A 24,876-nucleotide genomic window follows, 5' to 3' on the forward strand; every position below is an offset into this window, starting at 1 on the left:
TTGTGGTCAATATTGTAAAATCGATAGTGTGTTATTATAAAAGGATTGAGTTTCATGTTTTCCTCTCTTGATTGAGGAATGTAGTTACAGAAAGAAACCTGTCTTCCCTTTTCTCTTCTTGCTTATCCTGTGGTAAACCTGACACATAGAGACATGATCGATATTCTAATATTTTGTACCTTAGTGTATATTTGTTATTACCCCTTATGTGTAGGGGCATTATTGTACACTGATATATATATATATATATATATATATATATATATATATACATGGGCGTGCACAACAGAATACATGACCCTTTCTCATATTTTCCTATTCTCTCTCTCTCTCTCTCTCTCTTATTGTGTGGTTGCAGGATACAATCTCCTCTCCATTTTTATCAGCTTCGTGGTGCACATTTTGTCTTGGAGATAATATTGTCGAGCCATATCCTTTTGAATGAATATGCTCTTAAGATCTATACATCACATGCTTTCTTGAATTTGATGATGTTGGTGGAAACTACAAGAGGATTTGATCATTAGTCGCCTCTCAATTCTCCATTTTATTTTGATATTCTTGCAAGCTATGTCACACAGACTCTTCTAACAGGGCACCGCAACCGCACCCAGGCGGGTGCGACAGTTGGACACAACTTCCTTTGTATTAGGTGAAGTCAACCACTGAGGTCCATTTTTATCCAAAAGTATATTAAGTTAACCTTAATCAAGTCCATTTTTATCTATATTATGTATATAAATACATAAATGCACTCAAATACATGTAGTGTTAACTTTATATATATATATATATATATATATATATATATATATATATATATATATATATATATATATATATATATATATATATATATCCTCCCCTCACCCCTGCACCCAAACTTTTTTAAAGTGCCGCATCCGCACCCGCACCCGCACCCGCACCCGCACCTATGTGACATAGTTTGCAAGGACTTTTATTTTTCTTCTTTGGTGAGAGACTTCACTTGATCTCCTTCTCTTTGAGTAAGCTTTAGTTATAGTTTCGTAGTGGTTCTACTAATGAATCCCCATATTTTTTCTCCTTTGATGTGGTTTTCCATGCCGGTTGCCCACATCATATAGTTGGATTCATTAAGTTTGAAGGAGATCACGGTGATAGACTGTGTCTCGGCCATGATCGTGAGCAATGCAAAAGAGGGACCTTGAATCCACAACCACCAACAAGAGAACAAAAGCTTGGAGCAAGATACAAAGTAAGGATCTAGGAACACAACAACACGATCACATGATCCTCAAGGCTTCCCAAACCAACGAACACAACTATCTTCAAGATCCAATACCATGTAATCCGATGCCAATGAAGTAGCACAAAGAGGCAATAAGCCAATAACACATGCCACTAAAGGCAACTCAAATGCACTAAGGCAAATAGGGTGTGAAAGTGAGAGAGCACACACAAAAAATATAATTTTATTAATAATAATGCTCACACCAAGCATACCATACAATGTGTTTGGAATCCCATTTAAATAGATACAAGGGACATGAACTGGCCATTAGAAGTGTCTAACGGCTAGTTCAACAGCCATATTACAAGAAATAATAAAAAAAGAAACAAAAATGCATATTATATATTATATATACTATACATATATACATAATTAGCATTTACATGCTATGTAGTATATGCACATATATAAATATGTATATACAACAATATTTAACATGGCCATGAAGAAAAACAATCTGCCAAAGTTGAACAGGTAATTGAAATTCATATTTCTTTCAATTATTAGCAGTGACTTGGTGCAAGATCACCATATTTATCTTCTTCAGGATCGTAGCTGTTGGTTACCTTGCAATAAGAGGGTGGACTTCTAATAAAATCATTTTTTAAGGTCATACACGATGCTATCATTCCTTATCTGCTTTTCTTTCAACATTCATGTCTTCCTTTTTGCAACCAATACTGTTATTAGTGGTCGTCAACTGGGTCGGGCCTAAAGGGCCTGACCCAACCCGAGCCCGAACCTGACTGGAGCCTGAATATAATTTAGTCGAGCTAGGGTTCGGGCCTGAATATGGATTGGGCCTGACCAAGTCCTTATCGGGCCCTAATCAGGCCGGCCCGATGTCCACCCCTAAGTAGGAGGAGCAACATACATCCAAGTTCTGTATCTGCAGATAAAAAGAAAAACTCAAGTTCGAACCAGATAATCAGCCTGTTCTTAATACCCACTTTTTTGCATAAGTAACTTTGAAACTTCACATGAAAAAAAAAGTCCAGCGGCATTCTCTAACAGACTAAACCGAGTAGGTTCAACTCACAGCATCTCAAGCTATGAATGTATTTCATAATTCTTTTATAAAATTCAGTAACAGACTAAACTGCATAGGTTCTCCTCGCAGCATAAAAAACCATGACAAATGACGAATCACATTACGTCCATAAAATTTAACAATGTCCGCCATCGCACCAGCCATTTCCTACACTTGAAGAGAAATAACATACCAAATCTCTTCATGCTCCTTCCAATGCCAGACTCCCGAAATTCCACCAGTTCTGAAATCCACCCAACTCCGTGACCCCGGAAACCCTAATTCAGTGGCATTCCACAGGTCACTTTGCCTGAACAAATGGACCATCTGGATGGCCTTTTTTAGATAATTTCTCACATATTGGGATATTATTGGAGTAAGCACCCTTGGCTTGTTCCATGAAATTTATGCCCTTGAAGTCTTGCGATAAGAACTCAACAAGAATGTTCCATTTCCTAGCCACTGTTACTGCCAAAATTATGTTAAGTTAGTTGGATATGTTATAAGGGCATGTATATAATCTCATTAACCACCCATAGACTTGATAAAGCTTTTCCTAATCCCTATCCTTGTCATGAAAACCAATGGTGCTCCCAACAAAACTACTTTAGCTGGTGGTGGATTTTTATGCTGCCAAAATATCTAGAATAAGTTGGAAATATTACAAGGGCTTGTGGATGATTATGTTAACCACCTATGAACTTGATAAGAATTTTCCTAATCCTTGTCATGAAAACAAATGGTGCAACATGAATCATTAAATTATTGGCAAATTTTTGATGGGTGCTTGGAAGCCCAACCTTTATCCCTTTAGCGAAATTTTGACTACACAATTATGTTTATTATGAATGCACTTCATTTACTTTTGAAGTTGTAAAATGCAAAGTTTTAAAAAGGCAGTCCAGAACCGTGTAAAACAATGCTCTATTTCCATGAAAAATCAAGTTTGCTAAGAGCATAAGATAGAAGTGCAAGTTTTGTCCATTTTTCTATTGTTTGTGAAAAAATAGGGGCAAAAACACCAAAAGGCATACCATTTCATAAAGAGACATAATATGGAGAAGAAAAAAATAAGAACAATTAGGAGGAATATGAGGAGGATTAGAGAGAGAGAGGCAATGTCCTCCCCCTCCAACTTTCGGATGGTCGGAACTAAGGATCGATGACTCGGAACGATATTCAGGGGCTTGGCACGCGTCGGCGATGTACAAGTGATGCGCCATGCGCCCCATGACCTGTGTTGGATGTTGGTTAAGTCGGCAGTGCCGCAAAGGCACGTTTCAGCCCATGTGACTGTGAAAGTATCTTCAACAAGATACTATGAATCAAGACTTCAATATTCTTGATATCCAACACTTGCACTCATGCACAAGAACACTTAGAACACTTGTGCATAAAAGCACAGCTCACAAAACTCTCACAAATGCGCAAAAGCATAAAAAATGATATAGCAACTTTATTAATCACTTGGGCTTTGACCCAAAGCCATAACTTTACAAAGGGGGAGTGCCCCTATTTATATACATAGAAGGAGGGCCTTGGAGGGGCCCAACTTGTAGACGTTGGAGCCCCTCTAACGGTCACAATTGTGACCGTTGGAGGGGCCCAACGTCTATACGAGTGGCCCCCCCAAGGTGCTTTGACTTGGTCAAAACAAAAAGAAAAAAGAAAAATAGAAAAAGAAAATAAAGAACAAAAAATACATGCATATTCGTAAGGTGAATATGCGCAAGAGGGTGAAAAGACTAAATTACCCCTATGGCTAATAATAAAAGAAATATATATTATATATATATAGTAAGTAGACACATATACATATATACAATATATGTATATGTATTACCTTATATATATAAAATATATATCAAATTATAAGGTTTGATATATATATTTTAGCACCCCCCTCAAACTTAGGGCAAGATGACCAAAAGTTTGCCAAGGAGAAAGTTGAATCGCGGAGCGCACAAAGCTTTGGTGAAGAAGTCTACCAACTGATATTATAAAGTAACATATGGAAGATCTATGACCCCTCTTAGATAAGCTTCTCGAACATAGTGACAGTCCATTTTAATGTGCTTAGTCCACTCGTGAAAAGTATGATTTTTGGCAATATAAATTGCACTCTTGTTATCACAGCATAGCTTAGTGGGCCCTTCTATAGTGATCCCCATGTCTTCAAGTAGCTGATGAATCCATTTCCATGATAGTAGTTGCCATATCACGATACTCAGCTTCGGTTGATGATAGAGACACCTTTTGTTGCTTCTTACATCTCCACGAAATCAGCAAGTCTCTTAAGAACACACAAAAACTAGTGGTGGAGTGGTTATTTGAATCACCTCCCCAATCAGAGTCATTATAAGCAATTAATTTTAAATCAGAAGAAGACATAAAAACTCCCTTATTTAAAATTAGTGTTATTAAAAACGCGCCTCAAGGTGCAAAAAGCGTGCCTCGCCTTAAGACGAGAGACTTTATGCCTTGAGGCGCAAGGATAAGGTGTAAAAGCCCTGAGGCGTGTGCCTCATAGGCCTTGAGGCGCATGCCTCGAGGCAAGGCGCGCCTCAAGATGAGGCGCATATGCCTCATTGCTTTTGGTCAAATAAGGGTCAAAACCCTTATTTGACTAAAACTTAGGGCTTAAACCCTTTTTATTTTGTTGGTAGATCTCTCACAAAACCTCTCTCTCGTCTCTCGCTCAACCTCTCTCTCTCGTCTCTCACGCAACCTCTCTCTCGTCTCTCACGCAACCTCTCTCTCGTTTCTCACAAAAAACTGGTACTGTTTCTCTCTCATCTCTTTTTTTTTCACACAGTCTTTTCTCACGCAGTCTTAGCGTAAGTTGATGATTTCAGAAACTTTGGAGAAGTTTTTTTTACAATTTTCAATGTTTAGAGTCTGCGTGTGAAAAAAAACATGTGAACTTCTCTCATTTTTTTTTTCACACACATGTTGATGATTGTGCTTTGCGATTTTGTTTTGAATCTGGTGCTCTGTAAGTTTACCCTGCTTTTCCTTAAATATGAAATGATGCAACAAAAGCTTAAAGTTTCTAACGTTACACACTTGCAATTTAGTCAATATCACAAGAAAAATATGTATTAGACTGGTCATAACTTGTTCCATTCAAGAAAGTCAGATTATGTGAACTGTATTGTGCGTGCTTGTGCACGTAAGTCTCAAGCTACCCTTATCACTCATTCTTTTGCCTTTCTATTCCTCCAAATCTTGAACTTTTTCTATTGGCAATGCCAAATGAGAACTTGTCATTTGTCTGCCTTCATGTTGCTTAAGCAGTAAAAATGAGTCAGTTGATTGGTGAAATACAAATTAGTATGCACTATTGAATATTTACTTTGCAGATTATTACAATTTATGTAGTATGGATTTAATGATTGATGAATATTATTGTGTTGTATGAGTGACTATTTGTTCGTTTATTTTTTCTAAAACCATTATCACAGTTTAAACCTTTTTTTTTTTGGGGGTGGGGTAACTTTCAGTCATAGTCATGTCTTGGTTGTAGGTAAAATCTTTGTTCTTGGGATATTATAAGCTTTTAGATAAATCTTGGCAAAAAACTATATACTAAAAAATACAATATAACAATAATAGTAAAATAAGTAGGTTTCAGTAATTTTCTTTTCAATAATGTAAAGAGAACACGGAAAATCTCTTAAAAATAAAAATAGAAACTAAGAGTACTTGTATTTAAGATATGAAAAGCATAAGCAAGGAAAAGTTTTGTAAATATAGTGATAAGTATCAGGGTATTTTAGAAATGTTTTCAACTTCTAAAAGTTTTAAGCTTTTAGAAGTGATAATTTTTTTATTTTTTTATAATTTTAGATATTTTTTATAGTTTTTTTTAAGTTTAAAAAAAAAAAATTAAGGCTTACGCTTTACGCCTCGCCTCAGATTTTGGTGGAGCGCCTCGCTACGCCTCAACACTTTTCACAACACTTTAAAATACCTTTTATGTATCTTACGACGCGCAAGATGACACTCATGTGGACTGATGTTGGTGCATGCTGAAACTGGCTTGCAGTATGGACTGCATGAGAGATATCTAGTCTGGTAATACTCAGATACATTAATGATCCTACAAGCTGTCTATAGGAGTAGGGTCCGAAGGAGGAACACCATCATCAATCTTCATCTTAGCTCCTACAATAGCAGGAGTTTCACAAACCTTTTCATCTGTAATACCTGACCTGCCAATGATCTCAGAAGCAAGTTTAGTTTGAGTTAAAAAATACCCTCTGTGAGTGTACGCTACTTCAATGCTCAAAAAATAAGTTAGAAAACCCAAATCAGACATTTCAAATTTATCTTTTAAAATTGATTTTATACTCTTAACCTCGTTAGAATCACTACCAGTGATGAGCATATCATCCACATACAACAGTAAGATCACAATCCCTGCATTGGATTTTCTAACAAACAAAGCAATGTTAGTAAAATAGGAAGAAAAACCATTTTCAATCATTACAGAATTAAACCTATCATACCAAGCCTTAGGGCTTGTTTTAAACCATAAAGTGCTTTTCGAAGACGAAGCACTTTTCCTCTGGGAGTCTTCATTCCTGGTGGAGCATCCATATAAACTTCTTCATTTAGATCGCCATTTAAAAAAGCATTTTTAACATCCATTTGATAGATGTTTTACTTGTTGATTGAGGCAACAATTATAAGACATCGACAATGACCATTTGAGCTATAAGAGCAAACGTTTCCTCATAGTCAATCCCATATTCATGATTATATCCCTTTGCAACCAATCGAGCTTTATATCTATTAAGAGATCCATCACTCTTAGTCTTAACCTTGAATACCCATGTGCACCCTATTGTTTTCTTACCTTTAGGAAGGTCTTGAAATTTCCACGTTTTGGCTTTTCTCAGAGCTTCAAGTTCATTTTTCATTGTTACTATCCATTTAGGGCACTTGCGTGCTTCCTCAAAGTTTGTAGGTTCTATGTAAGAATGAATGACACTAAGACAGACTCTATATTTAGGTGAAAAAAGAGTCATAGGAGATGAATCTAGAGAGAGCTTTTCTACTTCTTTCGGTTCTATGAAAGTTCTCTTCACTTTAAGGAAGAATCCTACTAGCCTCATCATATCTTTCAAGAGCACTTCTAAAGGTGTTTCTATCTCTATGAATATAGGTGATAGGATCTCTAGGTGGTCCTTCATCAATATGTTGATGAGATGGAGAGAGCAGAGGAATGATTTCCTCAATTTCGATGTCACTTGAGTCATTCTGACTTGACTCATCATCACTAGTATCATCGTCTTTAGCTAGTAGATCAAATAGAAATGAATAATCTACATCCTCATCATGAGATTCAAGACTTTCAAAACCACTAAGATTTTCCAAAAAACTCACATTTCTGGAAATATACAATTTGTCATTTTTGATATCATAATAACGAAAACCCTTTTGGGTTTCAGAATAACCAAGAAAGGCATAAGGAATGGCCTTTGGAGAAAGTTTGTCATTTTTATCAGTAAGGACAAAACATTTACATCCAAAAACCCTTAACCTGTTATAATCAGGTTCTTTTTCGTATAATTTTTCAAATGGGGAAATCTTGTTCAAATTTTTTGATGAAAGTCTATTTATGAGATAGACTGAAGTAAGAGCTGCCTCAACCAAGAGTTTCTTTGGAATATTCTGTAAAATGAGTAAGGTTCTAGTTGTTTCAATGACATGCCTATGCTTACGTTCAACTAACCCATTTTATTGAGGGGTTTTTGGACAAGATTTTTGATGGAGAATACCAAAACTTTCAAGATAACTCTTGAATTCATTTGAAATGTATTCACCCCCAGAGTCGGACCTAAGAATTTTTAAGCTTCCATTGAATTGATTTAAAACCATCATATGAAAAGTTTTAAATGTTGAAAAAACTTCATGTTTATGTTTAAGAAAGTATATCCAACAAAACCTAGTATAGTCATCCACGAAAATTACATAATATGAGAATCCTCCTTTAGATATCACAGGAGCAGGACTCCGTACATCGGAATGAACGATTTCAAAGGGTTTTGTCGAAAACATGGATCTTTGAGTAAAACGTAGACTTTTCATTTTCCCAAGAATACATTCATTACATACAAAATCTCCTTTATAAAGGTGTTTAATAAAAGACAAGTAAGAGATTTTAACAATGTTGGGATGTCCTAGTCTCTTATGCCATACATGAATATATTTGTTTTGAAAAACATTACAAAATTGATTCTTGGGAACTTGAAGAAAATCAACGTAGTATAGGTCTCCTTTCTTAGAGCCTTCCTCAATCAATCTCTCGGACCGACGATCCTTAATCCAACATTTATCAGAAGAGAATTTAATATCGCAACCATGGTCTGAGAGTTGAGAGACCGAAAGTAAGTTTAAATTTAGTTTTGGTATAAGACGAATTTTTGGAATAAAAAATTCTTGTATTTCAAAATTGCCTATTCCTTTAATTTCAAGAGGTGTTCCATCCGCCGTTGAGATAAAGGATGAAAGAGACAACAACAACAACAACTACGCCTTCATCCCAAAACAATTGGGGTCGGCGATATGAACCAACAAAGAAAATCATTATGGGTCTTCTACATGAATCCTTCTCCTCCATTCATTTCTATCCAATGCCATGTCCTCGGTGAGGTTTAAAGCATTCATATCCTTTCTTATCACCTCCATCCATGTCTTCCTAGGCCTACCCCGACCTCTTTTAACTAATATATTTTCCCATTTCTCCATCCTTCTAACTGGAGCATCATTAGGCCTTCGTCGAATATGTCCAAACCACCGTAAACGATTCTCTCTCATCTTATTTTCAATGGGTGCAACGCCTACCTTCTTACGTATCTCCTCGTTCCGAATCATATCTTTTATTGTATTTCCACACATCCATCTTAGCATACACATCTCAGCTACACTCATTTTTTGAATATGATGTCTCTTGGCAGCCCAACATTCCGTACTATATAGTAAAGCGGGCCTAATAGTCGTCCTATAAAACTTTCCCTTTAACCGCAATGGCATTCTACGATCGCATAACACTCCAGTTGCACTCTTCCATTTCATCCACCCAACCTTTATCCTATGATTTACATCTCCATCAATTTCTCCATACTTTTAAATGATAGATCCCAAATATTTGAAAGAATCATCCACTGGTATTTCGTGCTCACTAAGCTTCACTACACTCCCATCACTACTTCGTTGCTTACTAAATCGACATTCCATGTATTCTGTCTTACTCTTACTCAATTTAAAACCTCTTGCTTCCAATGTCTGTCTCCATAATTCTAACTTAGCATTAACCCCAGCTCTAGACTCATCAATCAAAACAATATCATCAGCAAACAACATACACCACGACACATTTTCTTGAATTGATCTCGTAAGCCCATCCATCACTATAGCAAATAGGAAAGGGCTTAAAGCAGATTCTTGATGTAACCCAACCGTTATAGGAAAATTGGTTGTCACCCCTCCACAAGTGCGGACATTGGTTACTACTCCTTCATACATATCTTTAATTATACTAATGTACTTGAGAGAAACACCTTTCTTCATCATTGTCCACCAGAGAACGTCCCTAGGTACTCTATCGTAAGCCTTCTCCAAATCAATAAAATCCATATGCAAATCTTTGTTCCTCTCTCTATTTCTCTCAATAAGTTGTCTAAGAAGATGTATAGCTTCCATAGTTGATCTTCCAGGCATAAAACCAAATTGATTCTCCGATATCATGACAATCTTCCTCAACCTAGACTCAATCACCCTCTCCCAAAGTTTCATAGTATGACTCATGAGTTTTATACCACGATAGTTTGTGCAATCTTGTATATCACCCTTATTCTTATATAGAGACACCAAAGTACTCTTCCTCCACTCATTAGGCATCTTATTTGTCCGCCAAATCTTGTTAAAAAGATTTGTCAACCATTCTAAACCTTTCTCTCCCAAGCATTTCCAAGCCTCGATAGGTATACCATCTGGGCCAACTGCCCTTCTTGATTTCATTTTCTTCAAAGCCTCTGCAATTTCTTTCTTTTGAATCTTGCGCATGAAGTCACGATTCATCTCATGAAAAGGAATTGAAAACTCTCCAAGATCCTGAGCATGACTTTCATTAAATAGCTTATCAAAATAATCTTTCCATCTCTCCTTAATCTCCTCATCTTTGACTAAAACCATTTGCGTTTCATCTTTGATACATCTAACCATACCCAGATCCCTCGATTTCCTATCTCTCATCTTTGCAAGCCTATAAATATCCTTCTCACCCTCTTTGGTATCCAACTTGTCATAAACCTCCTTATATACCTTATCCCTCGCGTTCCGAACTACTTTTTTAGCTTCCTTTTTTGCTATCATATACAACAACAACAACAACAACTACGCCTTCATCCCAAAACAATTGGGGTCGGCGATATGAACCAACAAAGAAAATCATTATGGGTCTTCCACATGAATCCTTCTCCTCCATTCATTTCTATCCAATGCCATGTCCTCGGTGAGGTTCAAAGCATTCATATCCTTTCTTATCACCTCCATCCATGTCTTCCTAGGCCTACCCCGACCTCTTTTAACTAATATATTTTCCCATTTCTCCATCCTTCTAACTGGAGCATCATTAGGCCTTCGTCGAATATGTCCAAACCACCGTAAACGATTCTCTCTCATCTTATTTTCAATGGGTGCAACGCCTACCTTCTTACGTATCTCCTCGTTCCGAATCATATCTTTTATTGTATTTCCACACATCCATCTCAGCATACACATCTCAGCTACACTCATTTTTTGAATATGATGTCTCTTGGCAGCCCAACATTCCGTACTATATAGTAAAGCGGGCCTAATAGTCGTCCTATAAAACTTTCCCTTTAACCGCAATGGCATTTTACGATCGCATAACACTCCAGTTGCACTCTTCCATTTCATCCACCCAACCTTTATCCTATGATTTACATCTCCATCAATTTCTCCATACTTTTAAATGATAGATCCCAAATATTTGAAAGAATCATCCACTGGTATTTCGTGCTCACTAAGCTTCACTACACTCCCATCACTACTTCATTGCTTACTAAATCGACATTCCATGTATTCTGTCTTACTCTTACTCAATTTAAAACCTCTTGCTTCCAATGTCTGTCTCCATAATTCTAACTTAGCATTAACCCCAGCTCTAGACTCATCAATCAAAACAATATCATCAGCAAACAACATACACCACGACACATTTTCTTGAATTGATCTCGTAAGCCCATCCATCACTATAGCAAATAGGAAAGGGCTTAAAGCAGATCCTTGATGTAACCCAACCGTTATAGGAAAATTGGTTGTCACCTCTCAACAAGTGCGGACATTGGTTACTACTCCTTCATACATATCTTTAATTATACTAATGTACTTGAGAGAAACACCTTTCTTCATCATTGTCCACCAGAGAACGTCCCTAGGTACTCTATCGTAAGCCTTCTCCAAATCAATAAAAACCATATGCAAATCTTTGTTCCTCTCTCTATTTCTTTGCTATCATATACTTCTCCAAATTCTCATTATCACGATTTTACTTAGATTTCTATAACACTCTCTTTTAACCTTAATAACTAATTTGACATCCTCGTTCCACCACGATGTATCCTTACCTAGCGGTGCACCGCCTTTAGACTCACCCAATACCTCCTTAGCCACCTTTCTCATGCCACCCGCTATCTTATTCCACATAGAATCTGAATCCTCCTCGAGACACCAATCAACTTCCTTAACTACTCGCTCTACAAACATTCCTTGTTTAGCTTCTTTCAGTGCCCACCACTTAATTCTAGGATCTATCATATGTCTATCCCTTTTGCGGTATTGTCTAATTCTAAGATCTAAAATTAAGACTCTATGTTGTGTAGCTACACTTTCTCCCGGTATAACCTTACAATCGATGCAACAACCCCTATCTCTCTTTCTAAGTAGGAAAAAATCTATCTGACTCGTATTAACCCCACTTTTAAATGTTACTAGGTGAGACTCCCTCTTCCTAAACCAAGTGTTTGCTAAGATCATATCATAGGACACACCAAAATCTAAAATCCTTTCTCCACTTTCGTTTCTTTCTCCTATACCATAGCCTCCATGGATACTCTCAAATCCATCCCTACTAATACCTACATGCCCATTAAGGTCACCACCGATGAAAAGCCTTTCTCCATAAGATATCCCTTGTACTACTCCATCTAAATCTTCCCAAAATTGACGCTTAATGGAATCATCTAAACCTACTTGAGGTGCATAAACACTAATAATATTAATAATATTCGTACCTAATACTAATTTAATAAGTAAAATCCTATCACCCTTCCTACGGACCTCAACTACATTATCTATAAACTCACGACTCATAACAATCCTTACTCTATTCTTATTCCTATTTATTCCTGTATACCAAATCTTATATCCCCAAGGTTCTATCACTTTTGCTTTCTCACCTACCCATTTGGTCTCTTGTAGACATAAAATATCAATCTTTCTCCTACACATAACATCTACTAACTCTACCAACTTACCAGTTAAAGATCCTATATTCCAAGTGGCTAACCTAATTTTATGGTCTTGGACTATCTTCTTTACCCCCACCCGTCCAACAAAGTGAGGGAACCCTTGCCTATTTGACACCACACTCGGGCGCCGGTGTGACGCGTCGCTTCCGGACGACGACCTAGCAACCCTTGCCCATTTATCACTGCCTCCGGGCCTATAGAGTACAACGCGTCGCTCAGTAGGGAACGCCCCAACGAAATTCTCATATTGGTTCATATTCATAGGGTATGACTAAGTTTTTATGCTGGCTGTCACAGGATGAAAGAGAGTTTTTGGAAAATTCGGAAAGAGAACAAACACTTGGGGTCATATGAAAAGATGCGCCGGAATGTAAAAGCCAAGATGTCTTACCGGGAGGTGAGGAGGTAGACATAGCGGCTCCGGAAATGCCTCCCTTGAGAAGAGGTTGTAAAGCTTCTACAATTTGTTGAAGAGAAAGAGACCCATTTGATGATGATGGTCGTTCCTCCGGTTGAGATGTCATAGTCATTGCAAGTAATTTCTTCCATTTTGGGCAAATGAGCTTAATATGCCCCGGTTCTTTACAAAAATGACAATTTAACTTGCTATAGTCTCTTTTACCATATCGATCATTTCCTCCTTGACTTTGATTCTTGAAATGAGGAGGGTTGTAGGCCTTCACATTATTCCCCAATTTTGACACAACATTCACCCCTTCATAATCTTCTTGAGTAGAAGAAGTAGCAAGGATGCTAGGATTACTCTTACTAATGCCCATATGAGTTTCCTCCCCACTTGATTTAGTGATAACATCTTCAATTGAGGGAGATGAGAAAGCAGAGAGAAGAAAGGACCAAGTTTGTTCAAATTCGGGTCTAAGACCATTTAGGAAATTGAAGAAATGATCTTCCTCAAGTTGTTTATGTCTTAATTCGATCGCTTCACCGCTCCACTTTGGTTCAAGCATGGCTAGCTCATCCCAAACGGAAGACAATTCGGCAGAGTATTCCCGAATAGTCATCTCATTTTGTTGGAGGGTCAATGCCCTCTTTTGGAGATAATATGTGTGACAAATCTCTAGATGTATACATTTTTTCAAGGTATAACCAAGTTTCGAAAGCCTTTTTGAACTTAATGATGTTGGCGTTGATTTTTGTTTCAATGGATGAAAAGATCCAAGACAAGATCTTAAATTTTTCATCTCCCAATCATCATGTTTCTTTGAGTATTCCTCAAGAGTTTTTTGTCTTTCTACACCTTCGAGAATCTTTATATCTGCTTCTTTAACAATGGTAATTTTTGGTTCAGGTTCCGGTATTGAGCTATAAATGTACCCCCAAAGCCCGTTTCCTTTAATATGAGCTTCTATATTACCAGCCCAAACATGATACTTTGAACCATTGAGTTTAAACCCGAGAGAGAAGTGAGAGTCTTTTTCGCCCATTAGAGAGGATAGAAGTTGAAAAAGAACACGTACCTCAAAGAATTTTCAAGTCTTTCTTGACAAAAGAGACTTCTAAAATATTGCCCGAAGAAGATGATCCACTCCAAATTCAATAGCTTGAAGGCACGCTTTTTGAGGCACTAAAAAATGAAGAAACACGCGATACTCCTTCAACAAGACTTTGATACCATGTAAAAGTATCTTCAACAAGATACTATGAATCAAGACTTCAATATTCTTGATATCCAACACTTGCACTCATGCACAAGAACACTTAGAACACTTGTGCATAAAAGCACAACTCACAAAACTCTCACAAATGCGCAAAAGCATAAAAAATGATATAGCAACTTTATTAATCACTTGGGCTTTGACCCAAAGCCATAACTTTACAAAGGGGGAGTGCCCCTATTTATATACATAGAAGGAGGGCCTTGGAGGGGCCCAACTTGTAGACGTTGGAGCCCCTTTAACGGTCACAATTGTGACCGTTGGAGGGGCCCAACGTCTACACGAGTGGGCCCCCCAAGGTGCTTTGACTTGGTCAAAACAAAAAGAAAAAAGAAAAAAAAATAGAAAAAGAAAATAAAGAACAAAAAATACATGCATATTCGTAAGGTGAATTTGCGCAAGAGGGTGAAAAGACTAAATTACCCCTATGGCTAATAATAAAAGAAATATATTATATATATATATAGTAAGTAGATACATATGCATATATACAATATATGTATATGTATTACCTTATATATATATAAAATATATATCGAATTACAAGGTTTGATATATATATTTTAACAGTGACAACATGCACTTGCTTGTGTGAGCGGCAAGACATGTTTGACCCTTCGGTTGGAGGTGCTAGCCGGTATGGGACGACTATGCATGTAAGTGGCTATCAGATGCGCGACGACCTTGATCAAATGGATTCTTTGAAAGGAAAGTTCGCTAAGTTGAAGTTCCACTATGTAAAAGAATTACGTGTGGGAAAACACGTGCTGTGAGGCTGATTAGGCCGTGAGGCCTAGTATCACACAGGCGTTATTTGGCTTTCAAGTACAAAAAATTGGGCCTTGGAATTTAGCCTGTGACAACCCTCATTTTTGAGCAGTTGAAAGAATGGGAGAGAAAGGGGACAAAAAAATAAAGGGTCTTAGGGTTGGGTTTGACCCCTGCCCCCTCTTCTCTTAAGTTTTTTCTTTAATAGAAATGAAAGCCAACTAGGGCTGCCTAATTGGTCGACTAGGGCCTGGCCTTCTAGGATGCTGGAGCCCAGTTGCCAGGTCAGTGCTTATAGGTACCTAGTCAATTGATTAGGCATTCTTTTGAATACTGATAGTTGAGGAACTTAATCTAAAATTCGGTTTTCTTTTCAATTTTCTTTGATCAACATCATCTTCGAGTAGATTTTCAAAGAAGAATTACCGCAGCAAGGATTAACAAATTGTTTATGGATACTAAATCCAGTTTAGTTCTAAAATTGTTCCAACCTTTACCCATGAGGTCCAAGATACATTAACATTCCTTTTGTTAAAAGCCAGGACTTTACTAGGAGTCATACTTCCTCGAGTCTCGTTTCCGGTAGTAGAAGTTGTGGTCATAGTTGGCAAACTTGGCGAGTCAACTTGTGATTCGCTCGAGTTGGCTCAGATTGGGCCCTAACTGAAACAGTATAACTCGGTTAGGACCAAACTTGGTCGAGTCAATGCTTTGACTCGGCCAGGTCTGTCAAGATTCCACCGTGTTTTTTGCAGTGAGATATATGATAAAATTGTTTTGTTTAAAAATTCAAAACATTAATTAAAAGCATTTAAAGCTTTCTATTTTTCAAAGTTCCTTCTAGCACTTTCCAAGAAAATGTTTTCTGTTATTGGTCATGGTACTTCGTGGATGTGAGAAACTTAAATAGCATTCAATGGATGTATATATGTATATATATATATATATAGATAGATAGATAGAGAGAGAGAGAGAGAGAGAGTAATAAATTAAATGATAATATTTTAACATTTAATAATGAAATAATGATAATAAAGGGAGATTTTACCAAAAAATGAAACTATTCAATGAATCGTAAATCACTCTCATACAATTTTTGAAACTTTCATATTTAGAATATAAATATTGCGATTAAAATGTGATGATTAAATTTTATGAAATACATCATGATATTTTGCAAATATCAGTCGATTTTACAATTTAAAATAGTGAACTAACCTATCATGTTTTCTAACCTCTCTAACATCTGTCACTATGTACACATTTATATAAATTTTTTAAGTTGAATGTATTATTATCTGTAATAAATCACACGTTAATTTTTTAAATTTTTTTATTATAAATTATATGTTATTCATTTTCAATAAATTACACAAGAAACTGTGGCTCATCTGAGTTGCATGCAATCCCAAAAACCGAGTTATGAGAATGTCAACCATGGTTGTGGTGCACATGCTGTAATGAAATATGCGGAAAAACAAAGAGTGCGTTAAGCACTTACAATATCCACTAATGAACAAACAAAAGGGCTAACACCCAAACCCACAAGAGACAACACAACATAAAAATATAAATGTCTCTTATTGAAAAGAGAGAGAGCTCACAAGAGTGAAGAATACAAGAGGGGTTCACCCCTATATATACACAAAACAAGGAGAGGAGGGGTGGCCTTAGGCCTTAAAAGGAGAGCCACCTAGGGGGCTCCCCATGGAGTCGTTGGGAGCCCCCAATGGTCACAAATGTGACCGTTGGGGGCCCCATCGACTCCATGGTGGGGCCCCTTATGTGGCCAAAAATAAAAAACAAAAAAAGATAAAAATAAAGTGCAAAATAATTACAAAAAATAAAAGCAAAATAACAAGTACCCCTATCGGATACTTGTGAAATGTCTAAAATACCCCTAGTGGGTATATTTAGACAATATATATATATATATATAGATTACATATGTATTTTAACACCCTCCCTCAAGCTTTACGGAGATATGACCGAAAGCTTGTTAAGGAGAAACAAGAAACGAGGAGCAGCAAGGGCTTTAGTGAAGAAGTCCGCCAACTGGTACTCAGATGTGACGTAAGGAAGTGTTATGGTTCCTCTTAGGAATTCATCACGTACGTAATGGCAGTCCATCTCAATATGCTTAGTACGCTCGTGGAAGGTGTGATTGCTTGCGATATAAATTGCGCTTTTGTTGTCACAACACATCTTCGAAGGAGTAGAGATGACAATGCCCATATCATTGAGAAGACTTCTTAGCCATACAAGTTTCATGGTTGTAGTGGCCATAGCACGATATTCCGCTTCCGTTGAGGACAAGGATACTTTGTGCTGCTTCTTGCATCTCCAAGAAATCATAGTCACCTAAGAAAACACAGAAACCCGTAGTTGAGACTCGGTCATTGGGATTTCCTCCCCAATCCGCATCAGTATAAGCAATTAAATCAAGTGATGAGGAGGAGGAAAGAAAAACTCCCTTAGTTATGGTGTTTTTGATGTATCTGACGATCCTTAAGACTGCACTCATGTGCACGGTTGTAGGTGCATGTTGAAACTGACTGACTGAGTGGACGTCATGAGCTATGTCTGGCCGAGTGATGGATAAGTAGGTTAGAGACCCAACAAGTTGCCGATAGGGAGTAGGATCCTCGAGAGGTGTTCCATCTTCCAATCTTAACTTCACATTAATGACTTCAGGGGTTTCTATCTTCTTATCATCAGAGATACCAGACTTGGAACAAATGTCAGCAACAAGTTTCATCTGAGAGAGAATGTACCCTCGAGGAGAGTACGCCACTTCAATTCCTAAAAAATATCTTAAGAAACCAAGGTCAGACATGTCAAAATTTTCTTTTAAAACTTTCTTAATATCATTAATTCCTTGCTCATCACTTCCAGTGATGATCATATCATCAACATAAAGTAGTAAAATAACTACTGAAGACCCTGCACTTTTCACAAACAAAGCAGTGTCAGTATAACATGAACGAAAATTCAAACTTGTCATTACATTACTAAATCTATCATGCCAAGCCTTTGGGGCTTGTTTTAAACCATATAATGCCTTTTTAAGTTTGAGAATTTTATTTTTACCAATACATACTCCTGGTGGGGGATCCATGTAAACTTCTTCATTTAATTCGCCGTTTAGGAATGCATTCTTAACATCTAGTTGATAGATAGGCCATTTTTTGACTGACGCAATGGCGATAAGTCCTAACACTAGTCATCCTAGCTACAGGTGCGAAGGTTTCTTCATAATCTATACCATATTCTTGAGCATATCCTTTAGCTACTAACCGGGCTTTATAACGTTCTAATGAACCATCACTTTTAGTTTTAATTTTGAAGACCCATCTACATCCAATCGATTTCTTTCCAGTGGGTAACGAAGTTATTTTCCAAGTTTTTGCCTTTTCAAGGGCACTAAGCTCTAAGTTCATGGCTTCAACCCATTGGGGAATGTTTTTGGCCTCATTATAGTGTGAAGATTCATGAAATGAGTGCAACGCAATTAGACACGCTCTATACCTTGGAGTTAGGGACTCATAGGAAACAAACCTATTAGGAGGATTGGAGATTCGACCGGATCTCCTTAAGGAGGTTTCTTCTATGTTGGATCCTTGAGAGTATTTTTCTAAGGCGCTCATTTGAGCTTGTTGACCACGCCTAACATAGGTTTGGATTGGTCTATCACTTTCATCTACAATATTGTCAAGAGGAATATCCTCTAGGTCATTCAAAGACTCATTAGAGATTTCCTCTTCTTGAGGAGTCTCATTTTCTTGGGAGAGAAGATCAAATAAAAAAGCATATTCACTTTCGTCAATATCTTTAGTTTTCACAAAACCATTTTCATTTTCCAAAAAGGTTACATCTTTGGATACATAGAGTTTGTTATTTTTCAAGTCAAAACATCTAAAACCCTTTTGATTTTCTCCATATCCCAAGAAAACACATTCAATAGCTTTAGGAGATAATTTGTCCCTTTTATGTGTAAGGACAAAACATTTACACCCAAAAATTCTTAATCTATTGAAATCGGGTGTTCTTTCAAATAGTTTTTCATATGGAGATGTATTTTGTAAGGATGAAGATATCATTCTATTTATTAAGTAAGTTGAGGTTAAGGCCGCTTCGGCCCAAAAACTCTTTGGAATTTCCTTGGAAATAAGGAGTGTCCTAGTGGTTTCCATGATGTGTCTGTGCTTTCTTTCGGCCAAGCCGTTTTGTTGGGGAGTCCTAGGACACGATCTTTGATGACAAATTTCATTCACTTCTAAATAATTTTGAAATTCATTTGATAAATATTCTCCACCCGAATCGGATCTAAGAGTAGAGATATTACTTGAAATTTGATTTTTAACTATCATATGATTTTTTTTGAAGAAGTCAAAGACTTCGGATTTTAAATTGAGAAAGTAGATCCACACATACCTAGTGTAGTCATCAATGAAAGTAACGTAATAGGAGTACCCTCCTTTAGACATGACCGGGGAAGGACCCCAAACGTCCGAATGGACTAACTCAAACGGTCTTTTGGACACAAAAGTTCGGTTTGGAAAATGAATGGATTTCATTTTGCCAAAAATACAACTCTTGCAAACAAAATGTTTCTCATTACAAAATTTCTTTCCAAATGGAAAGGAGTACATTTTTGAGAAACTTGGATGTCCAAGTCTTTGATGCAAAATTTCAATATTTTTATATTGGACATGGTTACAAAAAGAGTTAGTGGGGAGTTTCAAGTTGCTCATATAATAGAGATCTCCCCTCCTATGGCCTTGCCCAATCTGCTTCTCGGACCAGAGATCCTGTATAGATCTATCCTTAGTTGAGAAGGAGATTTCACATCCATGATCACATATTTGAGCAACAAAGAGGAGATTTAAATTAAGTTGAGGTACAACTCTCACGTTTGACACAAAGAAATCTTTGGAAAAGTTTAAAGTTCCAAAACTTTTTACTTGTAAAGATGTACCATCGACAGTTGAAACATAGGAGTTTTTATAGTTATTACACAAATCAGAAAGCTCATTTTCAAGCGGGGTCATATGAAAGGAAGCTCCAGAGTCAAGGATCCAAGAAGACATACCTGGAGGAGAGGAAGAAGCTATGGCGGCACCCGAGGTTGATGATATCTTGAGTAGAGTTTGTAGTGCTTCCGATAGTTGAGCAAGAGAAAAAGATTCCTTCCCTTTGATGGTTTCCTCTTTCTTTTGAGTAGCTTCTTCAACGGAAGCAACCTTATTTTTACGTGCTTCATTCAACTTAGGGCAATTAGGTCTTATATGACCCGGTTCTTGGCAATGATGACAAATGACTTTTCTATAGTTGCCATTATAATTACTTTGCCTTCCAAAATGTGGAGGTTTGTAAGCTTTCATATGGTTGCCGGGTTTTGATACGGCCAAAACATCATCTCCTCCTTTAATCATGTCAAGACGAGTTTCTTCTTGGCATATTTCGGCTATGGCATCTTCCAAGGGAAGAGGCTTTGATCTATGAAGAAGGGAAGATCTAACTTGTTCATATTCGGGCCTAAGCCCATATAAAAATTGGAAAAAATGCTCTTTTTCCATTTGTTCTCTCCTTAATTTCACATCCACACTAGAAACCCACTTTGGTTCTAGTAAAGATAGTTCATCCCATAAGGGTCCAAGAGTGCTAAAGTAATCCCTTACACTCATTTCCTCTTGCTTGATAGTCCGAATTTTTTCTTGAAAAAAGAATTGACGAGCAAGGTCTTTTTGAGTAAACATACCTTTCATAAAGAACCATGCTTCATTAGCCATCCGAAACTTAGCAATGTTGGCGCAAATCTTGAGCTCCACATTGTTCATGAACCAAGCAAGAATCTTGGCATGCTTACTTTCCCAATCTTCCACTTTAGATTGGTGATCTTCAATGGCCTTTATGCGGGCATTTCCTTCAAGAGTTTTTTCTTGATCACCATCCATCTTAGTTAGTTGGAGTTGTGGTTCCGGAATGGTGCCCATAACGTATCCCCAAAGTTTTTTACCTTTGAGGTTGTTCTCCATGGCGGCGGCCCACATCATGTAGTTGGAGCCATTGAGCTTGAAGGAGAGATCAATCTTTTGTTCTCCTTCCATTTAATCACTCACAAGAGGACAAACGAAGAGAGATACAACAAGAAAAAAATATAGCTACACAACTAGCTATATTAAGAAGAAGAGTATACCATGTAATGAAATATGCGGAAAAACAAAGAGTGCGTTAAGCACTTACAATATCCACTAATGAACAAACAAAAGGGCTAACACCCAAACCCACAAGAGACAACACAACATAAAAATATAAATGTCTCTTATTGAAAAGAGAGAGAACTCACAAGAGTGAAGAATACAAGAGGGGTTCACCCCTATATATACACAAAACAAGGAAAGGAGGGGTGGCCTTAGGCCTTAAAAGGAGAGCCACCTAGGGGGCTCCCCATGGAGTCGTTGGGAGCCCCCAACGGTCACAAATGTGACCGTTGGGGGCCCCATCGACTCCATGGTGGGGCCCCTTATGTGGCAAAAAATAAAAAACAAAAAAAGATAAAAATAAAGTGCAAAATAATTACAAAAAATAAAAACAAAATAACAAGTACCCCTATCGGGTACTTGTGAAATGTCTAAAATACCCCTAGTGGGTATATTTAGACAATATATATATATATATATATGTAGATTACATATGTATTTTAACACATGCATGCACTGATATGACAGAAGATACACTTATATTTTGTCATGGGCTTATGCTATACATATATAGACCACAAAAAATTGAAATGGAATGGGGGAAGACTGCACACCGCCCCTTGACTGGATTGGTCAGACTAAGCCCTCAAGCAAGATCTCTTTTTAACGACGATAGAGACTGAGCAACCTTTCCCCTAGTGTGAGCCAGTAAACTGGTTCCAAGCCTCTCCTCTACTGCCAGCCGCCTGGGTTCCCCACTCTCTGGCCACCGGCACTTGGTTCCTCTTTACTAGGCAGTTGCCTCAGCAAGCCTACATGTTCTAGACCTATGACTACCATAACCCAGCAAAGATTCCCTCTTATAAGAATATTGACTGCTGGTATGTGAAAAAAGCACTTATTTGATATGAAAGCCTGTATTAGGGATGTGATTGCAAAATTTTCCTTTTTTATTGGAAGAACTCAGTTGCATGGTGTGATAACTAAACGTCTCTTCATATTTGTAGTTTCTGGAGACAAATCCTGAACTTGGAAATAATTACACTGAGGTGATTGCACCACAGGATGTTGCGACTTATGGTGGGCTTTGTGCACTTGCATGTTTTGACAGAACGGAGTTGAAGGTAATACTTCAGTCATGCAACTTTATCATCTCTAAAATGTTGTACGGATTATGTGTTATATCAGTTGCCTAAGTTACTTGTTGAAGGTAACACTGCTTAACTTTATCATCTTCAGAATGTGACGTGATTTATAAATATTGTAACAGTTGCCTAACTTGATCCTTGTCAGAATAAAGTAATAGACAATATCAACTTTCGGAATTTTTTGGAGCTTGTACCAGAAATAAGAGAGCTCATTCATGATTTCTATGCTAGGTAAACCATCATTTCAGTTGTACTGTCTCTCTCTCTCTTGCTTGATTGATATCTCCCCCATAATTTTCTCAACTTGCTATATGAGCAAAATATCTATGTTTTTGAGTATGTATGTTTTGAATCTATTATGCACAAGGTTGCAAAAGGGTAGTTTGTCAAGTACTTTGCTGCTGGGGCTATAGAAGGAAAACATGGTATTCTACAAGATGGGAATCATAATGTTGTTGTCATCCTCTTGTTGATTTATCAAGTACTTGTACCTAACTGTGTCTGATATGTTTTACCTAGATTTGCCTTCCATTGATACCTTGATGGTGTCAATCATTGACAAATTCAAAGCAACAGTGACATTTTTAAAAAATGTTAGCGGTAAAATGGACTTAGGCTTGATGTTAATCTTTTTAAAAAGAAATCAATGTTTAGAGCATCATAGATTTGTTGGCCACCCATCACCATTTCCACAATATCCACTATTTCTACCATCATTTCCACCTTTCCCTCATCAGCATCACTACTATCATCTCCATTTTCGTAAACCCATTTATGGCACCATGGCCAATACTTTTGCTAATTGACTTTATTATCCATCAATATTTGGATGTTGTTAAGATTTCCATATTGAAGTGGTAGATGTTTAACATTCTGTGATTGTTGTTTATCAAGTGATAACTACAGTTGCAGAGAAAATTCAATGATTGTTACTTAAATATTATCAAGAATGTTGAGAATAATTCATTTCCCAAGTTCTCTTTGGTATTGGAATGGATTGATATGGGATTCAGAGGGTCTCTTAGTTACATTCTTATTTAGATAGTGCCAAATGGATCAATATCTTTGAAAAATCTGATTTGAACTCCACCGGCATCTCCTGGAAATTTCTCGATTTTTTTATATTCCTGAAGACTGAATGAGGGAATTGAATTGTTCTCAACATTCTTGATGCTATCTCTGCAAATACTCTTTGGTTTTTGGATTGATTGATATGGGATTCAGAGGGTCCTTTAGTTACGTTCTTATTTAGATAGTGCCAAAATCTGATTTGAACTCCATTGGCATCTCCTGAAAAGTTCTCAATCTTTTTATAATCCTGAAGACTGAATGTTTATCAACGTGGACTGTTCCCAGTTGATCACTTACTTCACCTGCACCCCTTGCTACCGCAGATTGTTCTTTCTTTCTCTTTTCCTCTTTCAGCTATAGATCTTTTTGGCTAAGATATATATCTGGAGCTTCCTCTATTATAAAGTTGATCTAAATTTCTCATTTGCCTTTCGTTTTAAGCACTTTCCCCTTCCCTTGCCACAAGGCTGATGCCAATGAGAAACTATCCCCAGTGGGCAAGGGGGAATATTTATGGAGTTTTACACCGCTGACACCCAAACTGGACCACGGTTTATGTGGCACCTCTCGTCCCGTAAATGGTCGTCCAAACCAAAGTGGTGGTTTCTCCCTGTTACAAAAAAGTACTTTCCATTTGAGATTTATTGTGGTCATTATCTTGATGTTCTCTAACATTGTCTCTGTTTTCTTCAGTCGTTATGCGTCATGCCTCGAGTGTCTGGAAAATCTCAAGCCAAATCTATTGCTTGATATTCATCTGTATGATCATGTTGAAGCACTATATGACCAGATCCGTCACAAAGCAATAATTCAATATACACATCCATTTATTTCTGTGGATTTGCACACAATGGCCAGTGCCTTCAAGACTACAGTTGCTGGACTTGAGAAAGAACTGGAAGCACTCATTACAGACAACCAAATCCAGGTAGGGCTTTTTGAAGTACTTTTGGTTGTCTATTTTTCTTGTTGGTTTATTGGGTTGTACTAACTTGGTAGTTTTCTATGCCAGCATAGTCTCTCTCTCTCTCTCTCTTGTTTGATGGTGGTGTCAAAGTTGTAGTTATCAAATGCATGTGCTTGTTGGTGGAAGAGTTGTTTTGTTTTCTTTAGGAGACCTTTGAGCACAAGGATACATTGAAATA

At 37.3% G+C, this 24,876-nt stretch overlaps 1 protein-coding gene across 1 annotated transcript in view; it reads left to right on the forward strand.

Moving 5' to 3' along the window:
* Window positions 1–24,876, forward strand: part of LOC149836125 (COP9 signalosome complex subunit 1-like) — a 73,381-nt gene that overhangs the window by 47,433 nt on the left and 1,072 nt on the right. Inside the window, exons 3-5 of the mRNA XM_090010794.1 lie at window positions 22,520–22,636; window positions 22,806–22,891; window positions 24,425–24,659. Coding sequence (XP_089866920.1) covers window positions 22,520–22,636; window positions 22,806–22,891; window positions 24,425–24,659 — 438 coding nt within the window. The remainder of the gene's footprint in view (window positions 1–22,519; window positions 22,637–22,805; window positions 22,892–24,424; window positions 24,660–24,876) is intronic.

The sequence above is a fragment of the Nuphar pumila genome, chromosome 6 (genome assembly GCF_984573655.1).
Source record: "Nuphar pumila chromosome 6, dmNupPumi1.hap1.1, whole genome shotgun sequence".
Lineage (NCBI taxonomy): Eukaryota > Viridiplantae > Streptophyta > Magnoliopsida > Nymphaeales > Nymphaeaceae > Nuphar > Nuphar pumila.